This window comes from Pristiophorus japonicus, chromosome 4 (assembly GCF_044704955.1).
Source record: "Pristiophorus japonicus isolate sPriJap1 chromosome 4, sPriJap1.hap1, whole genome shotgun sequence".
In the NCBI taxonomy this organism is placed as follows: Eukaryota; Metazoa; Chordata; class Chondrichthyes; family Pristiophoridae; genus Pristiophorus; species Pristiophorus japonicus.
This window is the reverse complement of record NC_091980.1, coordinates 219,482,930-219,501,776: the sequence shown is the minus strand read 5'-3', so window position 1 is coordinate 219,501,776 and position 18,847 is coordinate 219,482,930. Positions and strand designations below refer to the sequence as shown.

The 18,847-nt window shown below is 42.0% G+C and overlaps 2 protein-coding genes across 3 annotated transcripts in view; one reads left to right on the top strand and one right to left on the bottom strand.

The window, feature by feature from the left end:
• The first annotated feature begins 535 nt into the window (after positions 1-535).
• On the top strand, positions 536-17,856 carry fam177a1 (family with sequence similarity 177 member A1). Its single transcript, XM_070879122.1, has 5 exons — positions 536-860; positions 6,113-6,289; positions 6,382-6,448; positions 10,241-10,338; positions 17,341-17,856. The coding sequence occupies exons 1-5, from the start codon at positions 654-656 to the stop codon at positions 17,545-17,547; spliced, it is 756 nt and encodes a 251-aa protein (XP_070735223.1). The 5' UTR covers positions 536-653; the 3' UTR covers positions 17,548-17,856.
• Positions 17,824-18,847, bottom strand: part of ppp2r3c (protein phosphatase 2, regulatory subunit B'', gamma) — a 31,978-nt gene continuing 30,954 nt past the window's right edge. For both annotated transcript variants that reach the window (XM_070879120.1, XM_070879121.1), the window contains one exon: positions 17,824-18,130. In XM_070879120.1, coding sequence (XP_070735221.1) covers positions 17,942-18,130 — 189 coding nt within the window. In that variant the 3' untranslated portion in view covers positions 17,824-17,941. The remainder of the gene's footprint in view (positions 18,131-18,847) is intronic.

Here is an 18,847-nt window from a genome sequence, read left to right as displayed (position 1 = left end):
GAACAAAGACTTTTTCTAGCAGTGGTGACTGAATAACCTGATGCAGGCAGAAGTTCTTTTCCAACCCAAAGGAACAGAGGCCAATTGTTTTGTAGCAACTGCCACCCATAAAAAGAAAGACTTGCATTTATATAGCACCTTTCACGACCACCAGATGTCCCAAAGCACTTTACAGCCAATTAAGTACTTTTGAAGTGTAGCTGCTGTTGTAATGTAGGAAATGCAGTAGCTAATTTGCGCACAGCAAGCTCCCACAAACAGCAATGTGATAATGGCCAGATAATGTTTTTGTTGTGTTGATTGAGGGATAAATATTGGCCAGGTCACCAGGGATAACTCCCCTACTTCGAAATACTGCTATGGGATATTTTACATCCACCTGAGAGAAAGCAGACGGGGCCTCAGTTTAACATCTCATCTGAAGCACGGCACCCCGTCTTGAGTCTGGCGTGGGATCTGGACCCACAATCTTCTGACTCAGAGGCGAGGGCGCTGCCCACTGAGCCACAGCTGACATGGCAAAACCAAAAGCGTTTGTTAGAAGCAGACAGTTGTTGCTGTATTTGAGGCAGTGCAATGAGGGGTGCAGTGAGGCAATTGTGAGGGATGCAGTGAAGCGGGGCAGTGTGAGGTAGTGTGACTGAGGGGATGCAATGCAATGTGAGGTGAGGCAGTGTGAGGAGAGGGAGGCAGTCGCTGTGTGCAAACTCCGGGCAGTGCGCCTGTCGCCCAGAAGCCGCGCTCATTTGTTGACTGCGGCTGCGGAGAGCAAGGAAATGGCGGAGAAGCTACCGGGTCTCGGCCTCTACCTCAGCCCCGGCAACGTGCTGCTGACTGGCAGCGACATGGACGCGGAGAAGGTGAGGAGTGAGCGCCGGGCTGGGAGGCTCGAGTCCCGGGGAACGCTGCCGCTGCCGCTGCCGCTCGGCTCCGGCACCGAGTGGAGCCGCTGTTTTTGTTCCGGGCGGCTCCTTCGAAAAGCCGCGGGCTCCAGCTGAGAGTAGCTGCCGAGCCCCCCGAGTTATTGGGCAGGAAGCGGGCTCGGCACCGGCGGCAGCAGCGAGGACTCGGGGCTGCTCACAGCGGGAGGACTGATAACGGAGAGCAACTCAAAGTCCCGGGAATCAGCCCCTGTCCCACCGGGAGAGACTGGGAATCACCGCTGTCCCACCGGGAGAGACTGGGAATCACCCCTGTCCCACCGGGAGAGACTGGGAATCACCCCTGTCCCACCGGGAGAGACTGGGAATCACCGGGAGAGACTGGGAATCACCCCTGTCCCACCGGGAGAGACTGGGAATCACCCCTGTCCCACCGGGAGAGATTAGGTATCAGTCCCTTTCCCACTAGGAGAGACTTGGGTATCAGTCCCGATCCTGCCAGGAGAGACTGGGAATCGGTCTCTGTCTCACCAGGAGAGACTGGGAAACATAGAAAATAGGTGCAGGAGTAGACCATTCGGCCATTCAAGCCTGCACCACCATTAAATAAGATCATGGCTGATCATTCCCTCAGTACCCCTTTCCTGCTTTCTCTCCATACCCCTTGATCCCTTTAGCCGTAAGGGCCATATCTAACTCCCTCTTGAATATATCCAATGAACTGGCATCAACAACTCTCTGCAGTAGGGAATTCCATAGGTTAACAACTCTCTGAGTGAAGAAGTTTCTCCTCATCTCAGTCCTAAATGGCGTACCCCTTATCCTAAGACTGTCCCCTGGTTCTAGACTTCCCCAACATCGGGGAACATTCTTCCTGCATCTAACCTGTCCCGTCCCGTCAGAATTTTATAAGTTTCTCATCCTTCTAAACTCCAGTGTAATAAAGGCCCAGTTGATCCAGTCTCTCCTCATATGTCAGTCCCGCCATCCCGGAATCAGTCTGGTGAACCTTCGCTGCACTCCCTCAATAGCAAGAACGTTCTTCCTCAGATTAGGAGACCAAAACTGAACACAATATTCCAGGTGAGGCCTCACCAATGCCCTGTACAACTGCCCACTGAGACTGGGAATCAGTCCCTTTCCCACCAGGAGAGACTGGGAATCAGTCCCTTTCCCATTGGGGCTGGGAATCGGTCCCTGTTCCACCAGGACAATATTTTTTCTGTATCTACCCTACCAAATTCTTTATCATTTTAAACATCCTGATTACATCACCCCTTAACTGTCTAAACTCAAAGAAATTGAAACCTAGTTTATGCAACTTGCCCTAAAATAATTTAACCCTTTAAACCCTGGTTGTGGTGACTATACCCATGCCAAGGTCGATATATCCTTCCTGTGGTGCGGTGCCCTAAACACAACACGGTATACCAAATGTGGTCTGATTAAGGCTCTTACAATGAAGCAAAACTTCCATTTGTATTCCAAACCCCTTGAGATAAAGGCTAACATTTCATTAACCTTTTTGATTATTTTTTGTACCCATGCACTAGCTTTTAGCGATTGTGTACATGGACACTATAATCCCTTTGCTCCTCCACAGCTCCTCCTTGTCTGTCGTGATTTTAAAAAAAAATTCCGATTTGTTTTTCTCCGATCCAAAGTGGATGATTTCACAGTTCTCCACATTGAAATCCATCTGCCATAGTTTTGTCCACTCACTTAGTGTATCTATTTCTCTTTGTAACTTCCTGCTCCCATCTAGTCAATTTACTATGCCTCCTAACTTCGTGTCATCTGCAAACTTGGATATACAACTCCCTATTCCTTCATTCTAGTCATTAATATATATGGTGGAAAGCTGAGGCTTCAATTACTGTCCCACCAGGACAGGAAGGTCACTGCCTCACAAGAAAAGGCCTGGAATCACTCACTGTCCCATCTAGGACCACTGTCACACTAGGATAGGCTGGGAATGCGTCACTGTCCTACCAGGATAATCTGGAGATCAGTCACTGGGCCATGAGAACAGGCTGGGGAATGAAGATTATTGTCTGAAACAAAGACTGAGAACAGTCTTGGTTTTGTGTTTATAGTAATTACAATAAGTAGATAAAATAGAAATGGGCAAATTCCTCTAAAATGGAATCAAAGGTACAAGGAATTAAAATTAATAAGCTGTTCGTCTAATGAAAGATTGGAATAAATGTAAACTGCCAAGAGTGCACTGAGTGCTAGGTCTGATAATTAAAGCTTTAAATTTAGGATAAGATGAAGTTGCTATTTGAGGGAAGCCGAGGGTAACCCTGGACAGGGAGAATCAGCATCTCGTTTATCTGGTGTATAATTTAGCTCTGGCTGGTTTCACAGCTCAGTTTTGAGAAACATAACAATGATTCAAGTTTCCAGATGAACTAAGCAGAGAAGCAGTAAGGACTTTCAAAAGGAGTTGCATAGAATGTGTATGAAACTCTATAAGTGTAAGATAGTGTAAGATGCTACATATCGGAAGAACAAGTAATGGCATAATACTCTGTTGTAGGTTTTCAAATAAGGATGCATGAGATCATCGGATTTCTATCTGTATACTGTGAGCACAGTCCAGAATTCTCTATTATATATATTTTTTGACATGCTAATAAACATTAACCCGGATATTGCAGTCAACAGTGAAGGAATGGCGTTTGCTATTCATGTTGCTGACAGCTGTCCACAAAGTTTTCTCGGGCTTTTGAGCGGAGATCTCCTCTAATCTGACGTCTGATCCAGTGCGCGCCCTCTACAGGGTGTCTGTGAACAGGTCAAGCAACAGTGAGATTCTTCAACCAATCAGACTGAGATCTGCAGTCTGCACTAGAAAGTATAAAGCAGGAAGTGTAAATTAGATTTAGATTATGTACAGTAAGCAAAATAAAGATTGGGTAAAACAGATGAGATTAAGAAAGAGATAAGAGACAGACAGAGTTTTTAAAAAAAAATTAAATAAAAAAAATCTCCAACACTAACTTCTGAAGGAATGAAACTCCACTTATAAAATTTAATTTTATGGGTCAGATTGTCAGTAATTATTACCCATCATGTTAAAAATTCACTTACTCCTGAATGCACCAGCCCTAACATTTTCTGGCTTCTTTAGTAGGGAACTGGTGGGCAAGGACCCCAACTTAATGCATTGATTCCGTGCCAAGTCTATCGGCGAGGACTGTTGCAGTGCAACCAGTGGAGGAGCGAGGTAACTCGGACATCAACTTCCGATTTTCTGCGGTTAACTGCATCTGCGGAAGCCGGAAGTTGCTATCCAATTTTCTCCGTAATAATTCCGCTGATAGCCTCGCCATTATTATCATTGCAAAATCCGGGTCATAATTTCTGTTGTATACCAATAAAAATGATTTTTGCAGTGATAGCATAGCTTTCCTTTGGTAGTTGATATTGTCTTTGAGAACACACACAGCAGGTCAATTAGCATCTCTGGAGAAAACAGGATGGTTGGCATTTCTGGCGTAGATCCTAACCTGACCTGCTGAATGTTTCCAGATATGGTGTCAGCTTTGGCTCAGGTAGAAATCTTGTCTCCGAGTTAGAGCGTTGTGGGTTCAAGCCCCATTCCAGAGAGTTGAGCACATAATCTAGGCTGACACTTCAGTGCAGTACTGAAAGTGGTGCATTGTCGAACGTGCTATCTTTCAACTGAGGCCATCTTGTCTGCCCTCTCGTGTGGATGTAAAAGATTCCATGGCACTATTCAAAGAAGAGTAGGGGAGTTCTGGTGCCCTGGCCATCATTAATCACTCAATCAACACCACTGAAAACAGATTATTTTGTCATTTATCTCATTGCTGTTTATGGGACCTTACCGTGCGCAAGTTGTCTGCATTACACAGTGACTACATTGCAAAAGTACTTCATTGATTGTGAAAGGCGTTATATAAATCCAAGTTCTTTCCTTTGCATTTTATCTGTCATTATAAAGGGTCCCTAGTCGGGAGTGTGTGTGTGTGTTGCAATGGGTCATCACACAAACACCAGTGCTAAATACATGGTTGTAGTAATAAAGGTGATGTTAGAAGATATGAGAGAATATAATTCAGTACTTAACATGTCAGGGGACTGTAGAGAAGTAACTCAAAAAGCAAACAATGCTAAACTATAATGCAAAATCGATGGAGTACAGATCAATGGTTATGTTAAAACGATATAGTGCTCTAGTCTAATTGCAGTTTCAGTTTTGGAGGGGTCACCAAGGCACAAAGGAAACATTTAAACTGGCAGTTCAGAGAAGCCCCAAGGCAGATTCCTAGCATCAGGGGTAGGTTAGAGAAACCAGATTTCTTTAACTTTGAATGAAGGTGACTGAGCGGGAGGAAACTGAAAGCATATATTAAAAATTAATTTGTACGAGAGATTCTTTATACTGAAATGTCTCCATCAAGAAAGGAGAGTTTATATGTCATGAGTGCAGATGATGGAGAGCGACCGGATGGGCTGCACTTCATAGTATAAATCTGGCTTGCTCCATTATCCCAGTGGTATCCTTGACCTATAAAACTGTAGGGTGGCAATTCTAGCCTCAGGATAAGGGAGCTGGTTTTAGTAATGTAAATACCAGGAGCCAGTCTCTTAAATTTTCTCTCTGGAAAAAGTTACAAGTAGCTTGGGACTGACCCCTACAGTGTAAATGTTAAAGCGGTGCTGAAACTGGACAGAGTTTCACACAAGTATAAAATATTTGCACGTTGTAGGTCATTGACCTTTTTATTCAAAGTAGCATCAATAATTGCAGCAGTACAGTGCTTGTATTTCCTACACCAGTTATCCTATTAACCTGAGTGAATTTGCCTGTTAACTTGTAGGTAATTTTGTGTTGTGAATAAGGGAAAATCCATTAGGAACCGGAGACGGACAAATTTATTCGTGTAGGTAACCTTTAAAGTTTGGAGAACTAGGAAATACGTTCATTAATGTGGTTTGGATGCAAAGTTGAAGGGGCAATGTAAACCACATCAACTGGTCCTCGTAAAGATAAAATACTGTTTTTAAAAAAAAAATTGTTCATGGGATGTGGGCATTGCTAGCCCTTCCCTAATTGCTCTTGAGAAGCTGGTGGTGAGCCACCGCTGCAGTCCGTGGGGGTGAAGGTACTCCCACAGTGCTGCTAGGGAGGGAGTTCCAGGATTTTGACCCAATAAGTATTAATATGGAGGTTTAATTGATTTATTTTTCCCTTAAAGTTACAGGCAAATGGAAAATCATTTGAGAATGTCGAACTTGGAGATGTGAGTACGAAAAAGCAGAAGCTTCCTCGGCGAATCATTCACTTTGCTAGTGGCGAAACTATGGAGGAATACAGCACAGATGAGGAGGAGCAGGAAGAAGAAAAGAGAGACTTATTGCCTATGATTGATACTGTAAGGTTGAAGTCCATCAAAGTTATTTTTGTGAATTGGAGGAGGAAATAAATGTCCAAGTGTATAATATGAAACATACATTTACTTTCCAGAGCAAACTTCCTTGGGGCCCATTTCTGTGGTTCTACATGCTAAGATTTGCTACAGGAACATTGTCAGGTATGCATATTATATCGGTATTAGTGATTACAATGGTAATTTCTGTGAAAGTTTTACATTATCGTGCACAATATTTACAAGTTACACTATTTGTGCTTATAGTAATAGTATGTCACTTTAAAAATCCACAAATACAACCTCTTGAACTTGGGATTTCTTATCAAGTTAAGGGTTGCAAAAGGATCCCTAGAGAATGATTTACTTTGCTAATCAAGAAATTATGGATGAATGCTGCACAGGAGGAAATAAGAGGGGACGAATGCTTCTGTGACTTACTCTGTGATTTGCCATTCTTTAAAATATCTGCAGTGTTCTTGTACTGTCAATATAGAAAACAAGTTGCAAATATATTTCCCAGTGGAATGATAGAATATAGGTATAAGCTTACAGTTTCACACTGCAAACTCCTGATCTCTAAGTGTCAAGAGGAGGTGCCAAGCAGAGATTCATTGCCTCTCTATAGAGAGAGGAGCGGTGAAGGATCGTGGCAGAGGTGCGGCGAGAGATCATGGCAGAGATATGGCGAATGAGGGTACAGGGCCCAGAAGACCCAGGGGCAGCACGGGCCTGCCCACACTGCGCTATGTGTGTGCATTAGGTCCGTGCAGCAGAGCAGGTCTCCAGTCGTCCTGGTTCAACCCTTGCCACTGGATAAAGGCCTAGCTCTGTCGAGCCCGTGTGGTGGCTGATGTGCAACGGTCATCACACGTTAAATAAATCCACGCACAGGCATCTTCCACCCCCTCAATTGGAGTTCAGGACTGAAACATCGGGTCCTTCATTGAAACATCTGTGAACTCTTGTGGAAGCAAGTCATCCTGGTTCGATGATGATGATAGAGGAAGATGAATGTTGTTAGGATCACTTTCTCACACATTTGCCAGTGATTTCTCATGTTGTATTTCAAATTTTTGCTAGATTGTGTGTATGTGCCACCAAGTAGATGGGCAAGTACCTGCTCTAAGATCGATCAGTGCTTGGCCTAGCTCACTGCAAATTGAGCAGTCAAGGACTGAACATACCTCATCGATCTCTCTGATCCTATATATTGCTGCTCCGATGCTCAATGCGCAGCTGAAGCCCAGTTGGTTTTTACCTATACTATGGTGAGGTTGAGGGGTCTCCTGACACACAGCTGATTAATTTCCCAATATGACCACATTTTGGATTTGTATTTATCTTCTGTTTCTTTTTACTTGCCCCAGGTGAGTCCCAGTGTTTGTAATCACCTTTCTACATATTATTCCAAAATATGGAGCGCATGTCTAGCTTCCCTGTGTTGTTTGCTTACGGGGAGGGGAGAGATAAGCTAGCTTCTTAAAAAAAAAATGAATTTGTGTTTGAGAAATTATGACAAATGGAGGCAAGAAGATTATGAACAGTGAATAAAGGATAAAAGGCATCAGTTATACAATACTTGAGCACTAATGCTTTAAATTTGGTAGTTAACAGGAATTCCTGTGACTTTATTTTTTAGGTTTTCTTTTTATCTCCTATCATTCCTTCTCCTGAAGGCACTGATTATTGTTGGGCTATGATTCCATGGGTGCCGGCAGCTCAAGTGAGCATTTTTCAAGTGCAAGTCTCGACAGTGAGCGTTGGTAGGTTGTTCTTTCATGGAAGGGATCACAGCCAAGCCTGATCCTGCTCTCACTCAAAAGTCACACGTGCACTTCAGCAGAAGTCAGAGAGTACCAATTAGGAGTAGGAATTGTGGCTGATTTTATTTTTCTTCCCTCCCTAGCCTAGAGGCACTGAGGCCTATTGTAGCAGCCCAACTGCTAGCCCAGAGGTCAGGGAGGGGGTTTTTGTTTCAGTCCTACCTAAGAATGCTCAAAGAATTCTGCAGAAAGGTAGACACAGCTAGGTCCCATGTAAGTTTTTATAGTGACATCTTTTGTTTGGAGGAAGTGAGTAGAGTTAAAGGAAGAGTTGATCAAAGTGAGAACAAGTTCAGCCAGGCAAAAAGAGTGTAGTGGATGGAGGTATAGACAGATTAAACATCCATAGTGATAAGAGAGATGAATTGATTAAAGTGGCGGGAGGGGTGTCGGAAGAATCACGGATGTATGTGGGTAGGAACTGAACGAGGGGAGAAAAAAAATGAAATTAAGCTAAGAGGAAATAGGTTCTGTGGGATGGGATCAGGCTGAAACACAAGATCTACTGGAACAATCCTGTTTATGGATCATGGGGAGGAGGTAGAAGCAGGCTGTGTGGAGTTGGGGGACTTGAGGCCACGGAGTGAAGTTCTCCAGAGACAAGATCAGCGACAGTCTTTGAGATGATGGCTTGATGTTCAGTAGTGGGATTGTAGTCCAGGGGAGGTAGGAAGAGTTGGTTTTCAGCCTCCGCAAAGTAATGTATTTTTTGCCATACAACAAAAGCGCATCTAGTGTTGGCAGGTTTGATAATTATGTCCAGGTTGGACCCAAGAAAATGGAGCATTAGAAATTCAGGGGGAGATAGTGAGAGGAGTGGAGAAACTGACACGGTCATGCCGACACTTCTCAATGAAAAGACAGAGAGGGTAAGAGGCCAAGAGGCCAGAGGGAGTCGTCCAGGTGGAACATGAATTCTGAGAACAGGAGAAAGATTTCGCTTGCGGAGAGATGCTTTCTTGTCAAAAAATTGGACAAGTTGGCAACGAAAGAAAAGCTCAGAATCCTATCAAGATCGAAATTCATTTAAGTGGGGGGGGTAAGTGGATAATGCTGAGGATGGATCGTTCAGGGTCAGATAGGGGAAGGTGAAAATATGACAAAATATGGAAGGTGGGGAAGAGGTATCAAGATGGGCGTTGGCATCCAGGAGTCGTTGATGCTTGCGATCCTTGCCACCTGAAAGGAAGAAAATGCTTCTTGAAGCACTAGATGAGGTAAGGATGAAATGAAACAGGACCAGGACAGCTTTGAAATAAAATGAGTAGGTGCTACTGAAGAGAAAGGTTGAGAGTGCATATGTGGTGGTGCATGGTAGATCTCATGAAGCGGCAAGAGCAATGGTTAGAGTGATGCTGAATATCAGATATCTGATCATGGGTGGATCTGAAACACTAATGGTGGGATTTAAGCTGCTATCCTTGTGGAATAAGTTGGGAGCCAGACAGAGTTGCTGTGAAAAGGAGATGTGGATGTGAAAGCAAGTTTTAGTGAACATGTGATCAAACATAAGATACCAATTAAGATGAACAGGGTAAAAGAAACAAATGAAATCAAAGAGAAGAACAGAACTTCTTTAATGTGGAATTCTGTGAAGAGAAGTGGCAATGATTAAAAAATAAAACCTAAGAAAAATATAGCAGATGCTGGAAATCTGTAATAAAAACAAAAATGCTAGAAACACTCAGCAGCAGCAGAGGGAGCAATGCTTCCTGTCATTTCTTTTGGGATGCAGCCCCTTTAAACTTCTGCACATGCTTGAGTTTTATCGTTAAGAAACGGCAAGTGACCTCGCAGGAGCGTCAGACAGCTGTGCAGCTAAACGGGAAGATCGGTGGTCTTTTGTCAGAATCGGAAGATGCTTCTGTGATTAGGTGGAGGACAAGAGATGATTAAATGACAGTAGTCAAGGTGCAAGATTAAATGGAGGCAATAATGAGAGAAACATGAGACCCAAAGGATGTGTGAATGGTTACAGCAAAATAGCAGAGGTGTATGGAAGCATGAAAATTCTGGAAAAACAGAGTGTAGCGGAAGAGGGTGGGCTATTGGCACCATCTTGTTCAAGAGTTCACTGTAAAATTGAGCTTTCAATAATAAGCCTTCTAATTATTATTTTTTTTTTAAATAGTTTGTGACTTCTTGGGAGAAAAGTTAGCTTCACTTTTTGGTATAAATGCACCAAAGTACCAATATGCTATTGACGAGTACTACAGGATAAAGAAGGAGGTAAGCAGATTGCATATGTTTATTCAATAAGTTACTTTTAATTCAGCAGGCTTTTTTGAATCTCACTTTAAGAATTGTGTTTAAGAGACATGAACAATAGGTGCATTTGACCAGTTTTTTAAAAGAACTAACTTGAAGTACAAGGGACTACCTTTAATTCCCAATATATTCTATGTGGCTCATATTTATTTACATGAAAACTGCCACTACTATTTGGCAGGGGATGAGGGCAGATATTGGGTGGTGACTAGAATGAGTTTAAATCATAAATCCAATGACTGCTGACAATGACACTGCAAAATAATCCACTTTAGCATGACATCTATGCCAGAGGCGAGCTTGGGGTGGACAGGTCAATAAGTAAGTAACTTTACAGCAAAAATCAGAAGTGCCTCATACAATATATTTTTCATACATTTTTAAAATTTTTACATATGAAATTCAAACTGCAGTATAGTGTATGTAGCTTAATTATGATTCAAATACTCTAATAAGAACATAAATAGGAGTAGGCCATACGGCGCCTCGAGCCTGCTCCGCCATTCAATAAGATCATATCTGATCTGACCTTGGCCTCAACTACACTTTCCTGCTTGTTCTCCATAACCCTTGACTCCCCTATAGTTAAAGAATGTATCTCAACCTTGAATATATTCAATGACTCAGCTTCCAGATTCACGACCCTCAAGAAATTTCTCCTCATCTCCATCTTAAATGGGCGACCCCTTATTCTGAATCTATGCCCCCAGTTCTAGATTCCCCCACGAGGGGCAACATCCTCTCAGCATCTACCCTGTCAAGCCTCCTCAGAATCTTATGTTTCCCTTAATATTCAAAAATCTATCGATCTCTGTCTTGAATATGCTCAATGACTGAGCTTCCACAGCCCTCTTGGGTAGAGAATTCCAACGATTCACCACCCTCTGAGTGATGAAGTTTCTCCTCATCTCAGTCCTAAATGGCTGACCCCTTATTCTGAGACTGTGACCCTGGTTCTAGACTCCTCAGCCAGAGGAAACATCTACCTTGTCAAGCCCTCTAAGAATTTTATATGTTTCAGTGAGATCACCTCTCATTCCTTCTAAACTCGAAAATATAGACCTAGTCTACTCAATCTCTCCTTCTAGGACAATTCCCCTCCTCCCCCAATCCCAGGAATCAGTCTGGTGAACCTTTGTTGCATTCCTTATTGCAAGTAAATCCTTCCTTAGGTAAGGAGACCAAAGCTGTACACAATACTCCTAGGTGTGGTCTCACCAGAGCCCGATATAATTGCAGTAAGACATCTTTACTCTTGTACTCAAGTTCTGGGAATGGGCCACGCATACCCTGAGAAAAGGCACAGCTAGTCAGTTTTTCCCTAGTTTGCCATTGTTGAAGCCTCACCCATAAGTCAGAAGGTCATGGGTTCAAGTCTCCTTCCCATTCTCCATACATTTGATCCGGTGATGTTCTCTGACATTTGAGTGCTCACTGAGGGGAGTGCTGTATTGTCAGAGATGTGTCATCTTTGAACATAGGAACAACAGGAGTAGGCCATTCGGCTCCTCTAGCCTGCTCTGCCATTCAGTTAGATCGTGGCTGACAATGAGGATTTAAGTTGAGGCCTTGTCCACCTGTTCAAATGGATATGAAAAATTCCACAGCACTATGGGAAGGAGGTCGGGGTGCGAGGTGTTGGTTGGTGCCTTGGCCAACATTCCACCTTCACACAAAAACACACACATCAACTGCTCACTCATTCTCATTGATGTTTACATAAGAATTAGGAGCAGGAGTAGGCCATTTGGCCCCTCGAACCTGCTCCGCCATTCAATGGGATCATGGCTGATCTTTGACTTCAACTCCACTTTCCTGCACTATCCCCATATCCCTTGATTTCCTTAATATCCAAACATCTATTGATCGCTGTCTTGAATATACTCAAAGACTGAGCCTCCACAACCCTCTAGGGTATAGAATTCCAAAGATTCACCACCCTCAGTGAAGAAATTTTTCCTCATCTCAGTCTTAAATGGCCAACCCCTTATTCTGAGACTGTGACCCCGGTTCTAGACTACTCAACCAGAGGAAACATCTTCCCTGCATCTACCCTGTAAGAATGTTGTATGTTTCAAGAGATCACCTCTCATTCTTCTAAACTCCAGAGAATTTAGGCCTAGTCTACTCAATCTCTCCTCATAGGACAATCCCCCCATCCCCGGAATCAATGGTGAGCCTTCATTGCACTCCTTCAATGGCAAGTATATCCTTCCTTAGGTAAGGAGACCAAACCTGTATACAATACTCCAGGTGCGGTCTCGCCAGGGCCCTATATAATCTTTACTCTTATACCCAAATCCTCTTGTAATAAAGGCCTTCTTAATTGCTTACTGTACCTGCAAGTTAACTTTCAGTGATTTGTGTACAAGGACACCCAGGTCCCTCTGAATACCAACATATCCCAGTCTCTCACCATTTAAAAAAAATACTCTGCTTTTCAATTGTTCCTATCAAAGTGGATAACTTCACATTTCTCCACATTATATTCCATTTGCCATGTTCATGCCCACTCACTTAACCTGTCTATATCCACTTGAAGTCTCTTTGCATCCTCCTCGCAACTTACATTCCCACCTAGCTTTGTATCATCAGCAAACTTGGATATATTAAATTTGGTCCCCTCATCCAAATCATTGATATAGATTGTGAATAGCTGGTGCTCAAACACCAATCCTTACGGCACCCCACTAGTTAAAGCCCGCCAACCCGAAAATGACCTGTTTATTTCTACTATGTTTTCTGTCAGTTAACTAATCCTCAATTCATGCTAGTATATTACCCCCAATCCTATGAGCCCTAATTTTGTTTAATAACCTCTTATATGGCACCTTATTGAATGTCTTCTGAAAATCCAAATACACATCTACTGATTCTCCCCTCCCCCCCCCCCTTATCTATTCTGCTGGTTACCTCAAAAAAACTCTCAGATTTGTCAAACATGATTTCCCTTTCATAAATCCATGTTGACTCTGCCCAATCCTATTATTTAAGTGCGCTGTTACCACGTCCTTAATAGATTCCAGCATTTTCCAACTACTACTGATGCCAGGCTAACTGTTCCCCGTTTTCTCTCTCCCTCCTTGCTTAAATAGTGGGGTTACATCAGCTACCTTCCAATCTGTGGGAACCATTCTAGAATTTATGGAATTTTGGAAGATGACAACCAATACATCCACTACCTCTATAGCCACCTCTTTCAAAACCCTAGGATATAGGCCATCAAGTCCAAGGGATTTATTGGCTTTCAGTCCCATTAATTTCTCCAGTACTATTTTGTTAATTTTATTCAGTTCCCCATTCTCGCTAGACTCTTGGTACTCCAGTGTTTCCGGGAGATTTTTTGTGTTCTGTGAAGACAAACACAAAGTATGTGTAATTTCTCTGCCATTTCCTTATTCCCCATATAATTCTATAATTTCTCCTGTCTTCGCTTGCAGTGGACCCACATTTACTTTTGCTAATCTTTTCCTTTTTACATACCTATAGAAGCTTTTTTATGTCTGTTTTTATGTCTCTCACTAGTTTACTCTCATTTTATTTTGCCTATCATCAGTTTCTTGGTCCTCCTTTGCTGCATTCTAAAATCCTCCCAATCCTCAGGTTTACTGCTCTTTTTGGCAACATTATAAGCCTCTTCCTTTGATCTAATACTATCTAACTTCTCGTTAGCCACAGTTATACCACTTTTCCTGCGGGGTTTTTGTGCCTTTAAAGGAATGTATATTTGTTGTAAATTATATATTAATTCTTTAAATGCTAGTCATTGCTTGTCTACTGTCATACCTTTTCAATGTAGTTTCCCAATCTACCTTAGCCAACTCTCCCCTCATACCTACGTAGTTTCCTTTGTTGAGATTTAAGACCCTAGTTTCAGATTTAACTAGATCAGACTTAATGTAAAATTCTATCATATTATGGTCACTCTTCCCTCAGGACCCCCTTTACTACAAAGTTATTAATTAACCCTTTCTCATTGCACAATACTAGATCTAAAATACCCTGGTCTCTAGTTGGTTCCTCAACATACTGATCTAGAAAACCATCTTGTATACATTCCATGAATTTGTCCTCCATACTATTACTGCAAATTTGGTTTGCCCAGTCTATATGTAGATTAAAGTCCTCAATGATTATTGTATTACCTTTGTTACATGCACCTCTAATTTCCTGATTTATACTATGCCCTATATTATTACCACCAATGTTTTCTGTTTCTTAGCTCCACCCAAACTGATTCTACTTCTTGATTTTCTCTCTCCTGTCTTTATCCCATCCTTTATCAGGGCTATCCCATCCTCCTTTTCCATTTTGCCTATCTCTTCTAAAAAATTAAGTATCCTGGAATATTTAGTTCCCAACCATCATCACTTTGTAACCAATTCTCCATAATGGCTATTAGATCAAACTTATTCATTTCTATCTGCGCTATTAATTAATCTATTTTGTTGCGAATGCTTCGCATATTCAAATATACTGCCTTTAGCTTTGATTTTTTTTCCTCTTTTTCCGATGTCACCTTGGTCAGTAATGCCCTATTATCTTTGTTACTCTCTCTGTCCCTTCCTGACCCACTCTGCTTATTTTTACCCAAAACTCTGCTCTAGAGCCTTGACATTTCTCTTGCTGCTTTTAAATTTACTCTTTCCTGAATTCTCCCACCCCCCACAATATACAATAGGTACCAGAGGATGTCTGGAAAACATGCAACTGTAACTTGCCAGGAGTCAATGCTTGCAGGAGGGAGAGCAGGAATAATCTGGTATCAGGGGAAAAACCCAACCTAAAAGCAAAAGATCAAGTTATTTACCTTAGTGGAATCATTGCCTTTTCCTCCTCCCCATGTTATTCTGTATCATGGAAGCAGCATATTGTCACCAAATACTTGTCACACTGACACTCAATGCCACATAGTAGAAACAGACATGTATTTTGAGTACTGCAGCATTAGATTAGGAAGGAAAACTACATGGCCCACAAGAGACACTGTTGCATTATGTAATTTCTGCCTAGTGACTGCAGGTAAACAGAACTGGAATTTAAAAAAAAGCTAGTATCAGTAATGGTGACCATACTAGCAGATTGTTGTAAAAACCAATCTGGTTCACTAATGTCCTTTAGAGAAGGAAATATACCATCCTTACCTGGTCTGGCCTATATGTGACTCCAGACTCATAGCAATGTAATTAACGGTTAACTGCCCTCTGAAATGGCCTAGCAAGCCACTTATTCAAGAAGGTGGCTCGCCACCACCTTCAAGATCAATTAGGGGTGGGCAATAAATGCTGGCCTTTTTGGCGACGCCCACATCCATGAATAAATAAAAGGCATCAGATCTGGCAGATAATGTTTTTTTAAAAAAAAGTGATTTGTGTAAACACTACCATAAAATAAACATTAAATAACTCCTTTGATGGCTGTGCGAGTTAATACAGCAGATAACTGAGCTATACAAATCACAAAGGCCCCAGATTTGAGTAGTAGTTGTTGCTGAGTTAGCTGATCACAGCCAAGCCAGCAAGTGACACTGCATTAGGCAAGTGAAAATTGATTAGTATCCAGTGACCACTGCTGTAAATGTATGTGAGGATGCCAGTTGAGTATAGGATATTCCCTGTGATAGAATAGCCTGCCTACACATGCTCTTAAAGTTCAGTCATATGTAATGAACCCAGGGCAAGGTATCAAAGGGTATCTGGTAATCATGCAACTGTAGTCAGCATGGAGTCAATGCTTTTAGATGAGGAGAAGACAGCAGGAAATTGGCATTAGGGGAAACAATTTATAGCAGAGAATTGAAAAGTATAACTTTATAGGATATAGAAGTTTGTACAAGAATCACTGTTTTAATAATAACTTGTATTTATATAGCACCTTTAACGTACTGAAATGTCCGAAGGTGCTTCACAGCAGTATGAAATTAGGGCTGGTGACAAGAGGTACGTTTTAAGGAGCATCTTGAAGGAGGAAAGAGAGTTGGAGAGGTTTAGGGAGGGAATTCCAAAGCTTGGGGCCTAGGCAACAGAAGGCATGGCCATCAATGGTTGAGCGATTATAATCAGGGATACTTGAGAAAAAGTCTTGGATTTATATAGTACCTTTCACGACCACCGGATGTTTCAAAGCGCTTTACAGCCAATTAAGTAGTCGCTGTTGTAATGTAGGAAAGCGGGCATAATTAGATGAGCGCAGACATCTGGGGGTGGGTTGTGAGGCTGGAGATTAGAGATAGGTAGGGGCAGGCCATGGAAAACAAAGATGAGAATTTTGAAAGTGAGACGTTGCTTACTGGGAGCCAATCTAAGTCAGCGAGCATAGGGCTGATGGGTGAGCGGGCAGCCAAGTTTTGGACCACCTCTAGTTTACGTAGGTAGAATGTAGGGGGCCAGCCAGGAGTGCATTAGAATAGTCAAGTCTCGAGGTAACAAAGGCATGGATGAGCTGAGGCAAGGGTGGAGAAAGGTGATGTTACGGAGGTGAAAATAGGCGGCATTAGTTATGCTGCAGATGTGTGGTCGAAAGCTAACTTCCGGGTCGAAAATGACACCAAGGTTTCGAACAGTCTGGTTCTGATTCAGCCTCAAACAGAAGTTGGCGAGAGGGTTGGAGTCAGTGGCTAGGGACCGAAAGCAATAGCTTTGATCACGCCAATATTGAATTGGAGAGCATTTCTGCTCATCCAGAACTGGATGTTGGACAAGCCTGACAATTTTGAGACTGGAGGGGTTGAGAGACGTGGTGGTGAGGTAGAGCTGGGTGTCATCAGTGTACATGTGGAAACTTATTTTGTTTTCAGATGATGTCAGCAAGGGGCAACATGTAGATGAGAAATAGGAGGGGACCAAGGATAGATCTTTGGGGGATACCAGAGATAACGATGCAGGGGTGGGAAGAGAAGCCGTCAATTGGGCAAGTAACTTTTCCAGCTAAGATTGTTTGTACTTAAATGTGTAAATGTTACAGGAGGAGGAGGAAGAGGAAGAAAATAAAATGTCAGAAGAAGCCGAAAAGAATTACCAAGAACAAATGGAAAAGCAGCAAGATGTGGTCAGTGCACATGACAGCCTGCCAGCAGTTAATGCATCTTTTGTGAATGTCAGCTTTGAAATGGAAAATGATCCTACCATTATAACAGAAACCAAACAAAGAGATGATCCTATCCCAACTTAGAGGGAGCTATACTGTAGAAGATGATGCAAGGGCCCAGCTCTGCCCTGTCCCCCTACCTAAAAAGAAGCCATGCCTTAATTCACTGGTTGAAAATGCACTTGTGCCTTGCAATCTCGTCCACCTTTCACCTAATTTGGTTTTCACATCATGCACCTGCTGTAATTATCATAATAATACTAAAAAAAAGACTTGTATTGTTTAATCTATATAATTGCGTTATTTATTTGTAGTGTTTTTGTTCTTTATAAATAAGTAAAGACTATTCACTTTTGTACGCTACAAAACTTTAATAAAAATTTATGCAAACTATTTTTACATGTACAATTTACATAAACATTTGTACTGCACTTATCAAGTACAGATGAGGGGAAAACAAAAAGCTCTACCGATAGAATCATGAATCATCCAGATCAGCACAACCATCATTGTCATTTGCAACAAGAACTTCTCGGTTTTCATAAGTCCAAAAACCATTTAGATCAATTAGAATGCTGCTGACGGTGTCACCTTGTCCACTGCTTATTAAATCTTGAAGGGTGATTTTATATGGATCTTTAGGCTTAACCATGTCAAAGATTTCATCCTGTAAGATCAAATTGCTTTTCAGTATGATTTCTAGATTATACATTTTCCAATTTTTCCTCTTTAAAAGAATTCATGTAATGTTTTTTGATTCTGCCAGAAGGATGTAAACAGTTGGGCTGGGATTTCTGTAACTACCATTAGTAACATATTACCACAATATTGCACAGTGAGACAATATCTTGCCAGTTCTCTATGCCATTTTATAGTGGGGGTAGGGAGGAGACACTTAACACTATACATTAACAATTGTTCTTTGGAGTCCAGCACATTTCTTGCTAGAACAATAGCAGCACCAAGAATCTGAAAGGGAAACAGCTACATAGAAAATACACTCCTATTTACAGCTAATAGTCTATTGCTTTTGGCTAAATGTTATAATAACCTATTCTTGCCCCACTCTACTATGCAGATCAAAGGACACATTAAGGGGAGCTAGGAACTTGAGACGTGAACATTCTATGCATTTAATCAGTTGTTTTCAGGATGGTATTACGTTCTACCTTTCATTTTTGAAATGGGTTCAATCCTCTGCTCAATAGGTCTTCAGGGCAAGAACTGAAACAAGTGATCGATTGAAATTACCTTATAAGTGTTATGCACTCACACCTATTGGTAGTAGATTGAGATGCCTTTTAGTTCTAACCCTGAAGAGTCAGCTGCTGTCATTATTTAACCCAGAAAGTGGTTTATGACAGTTTTGTTGGATCAGATATGT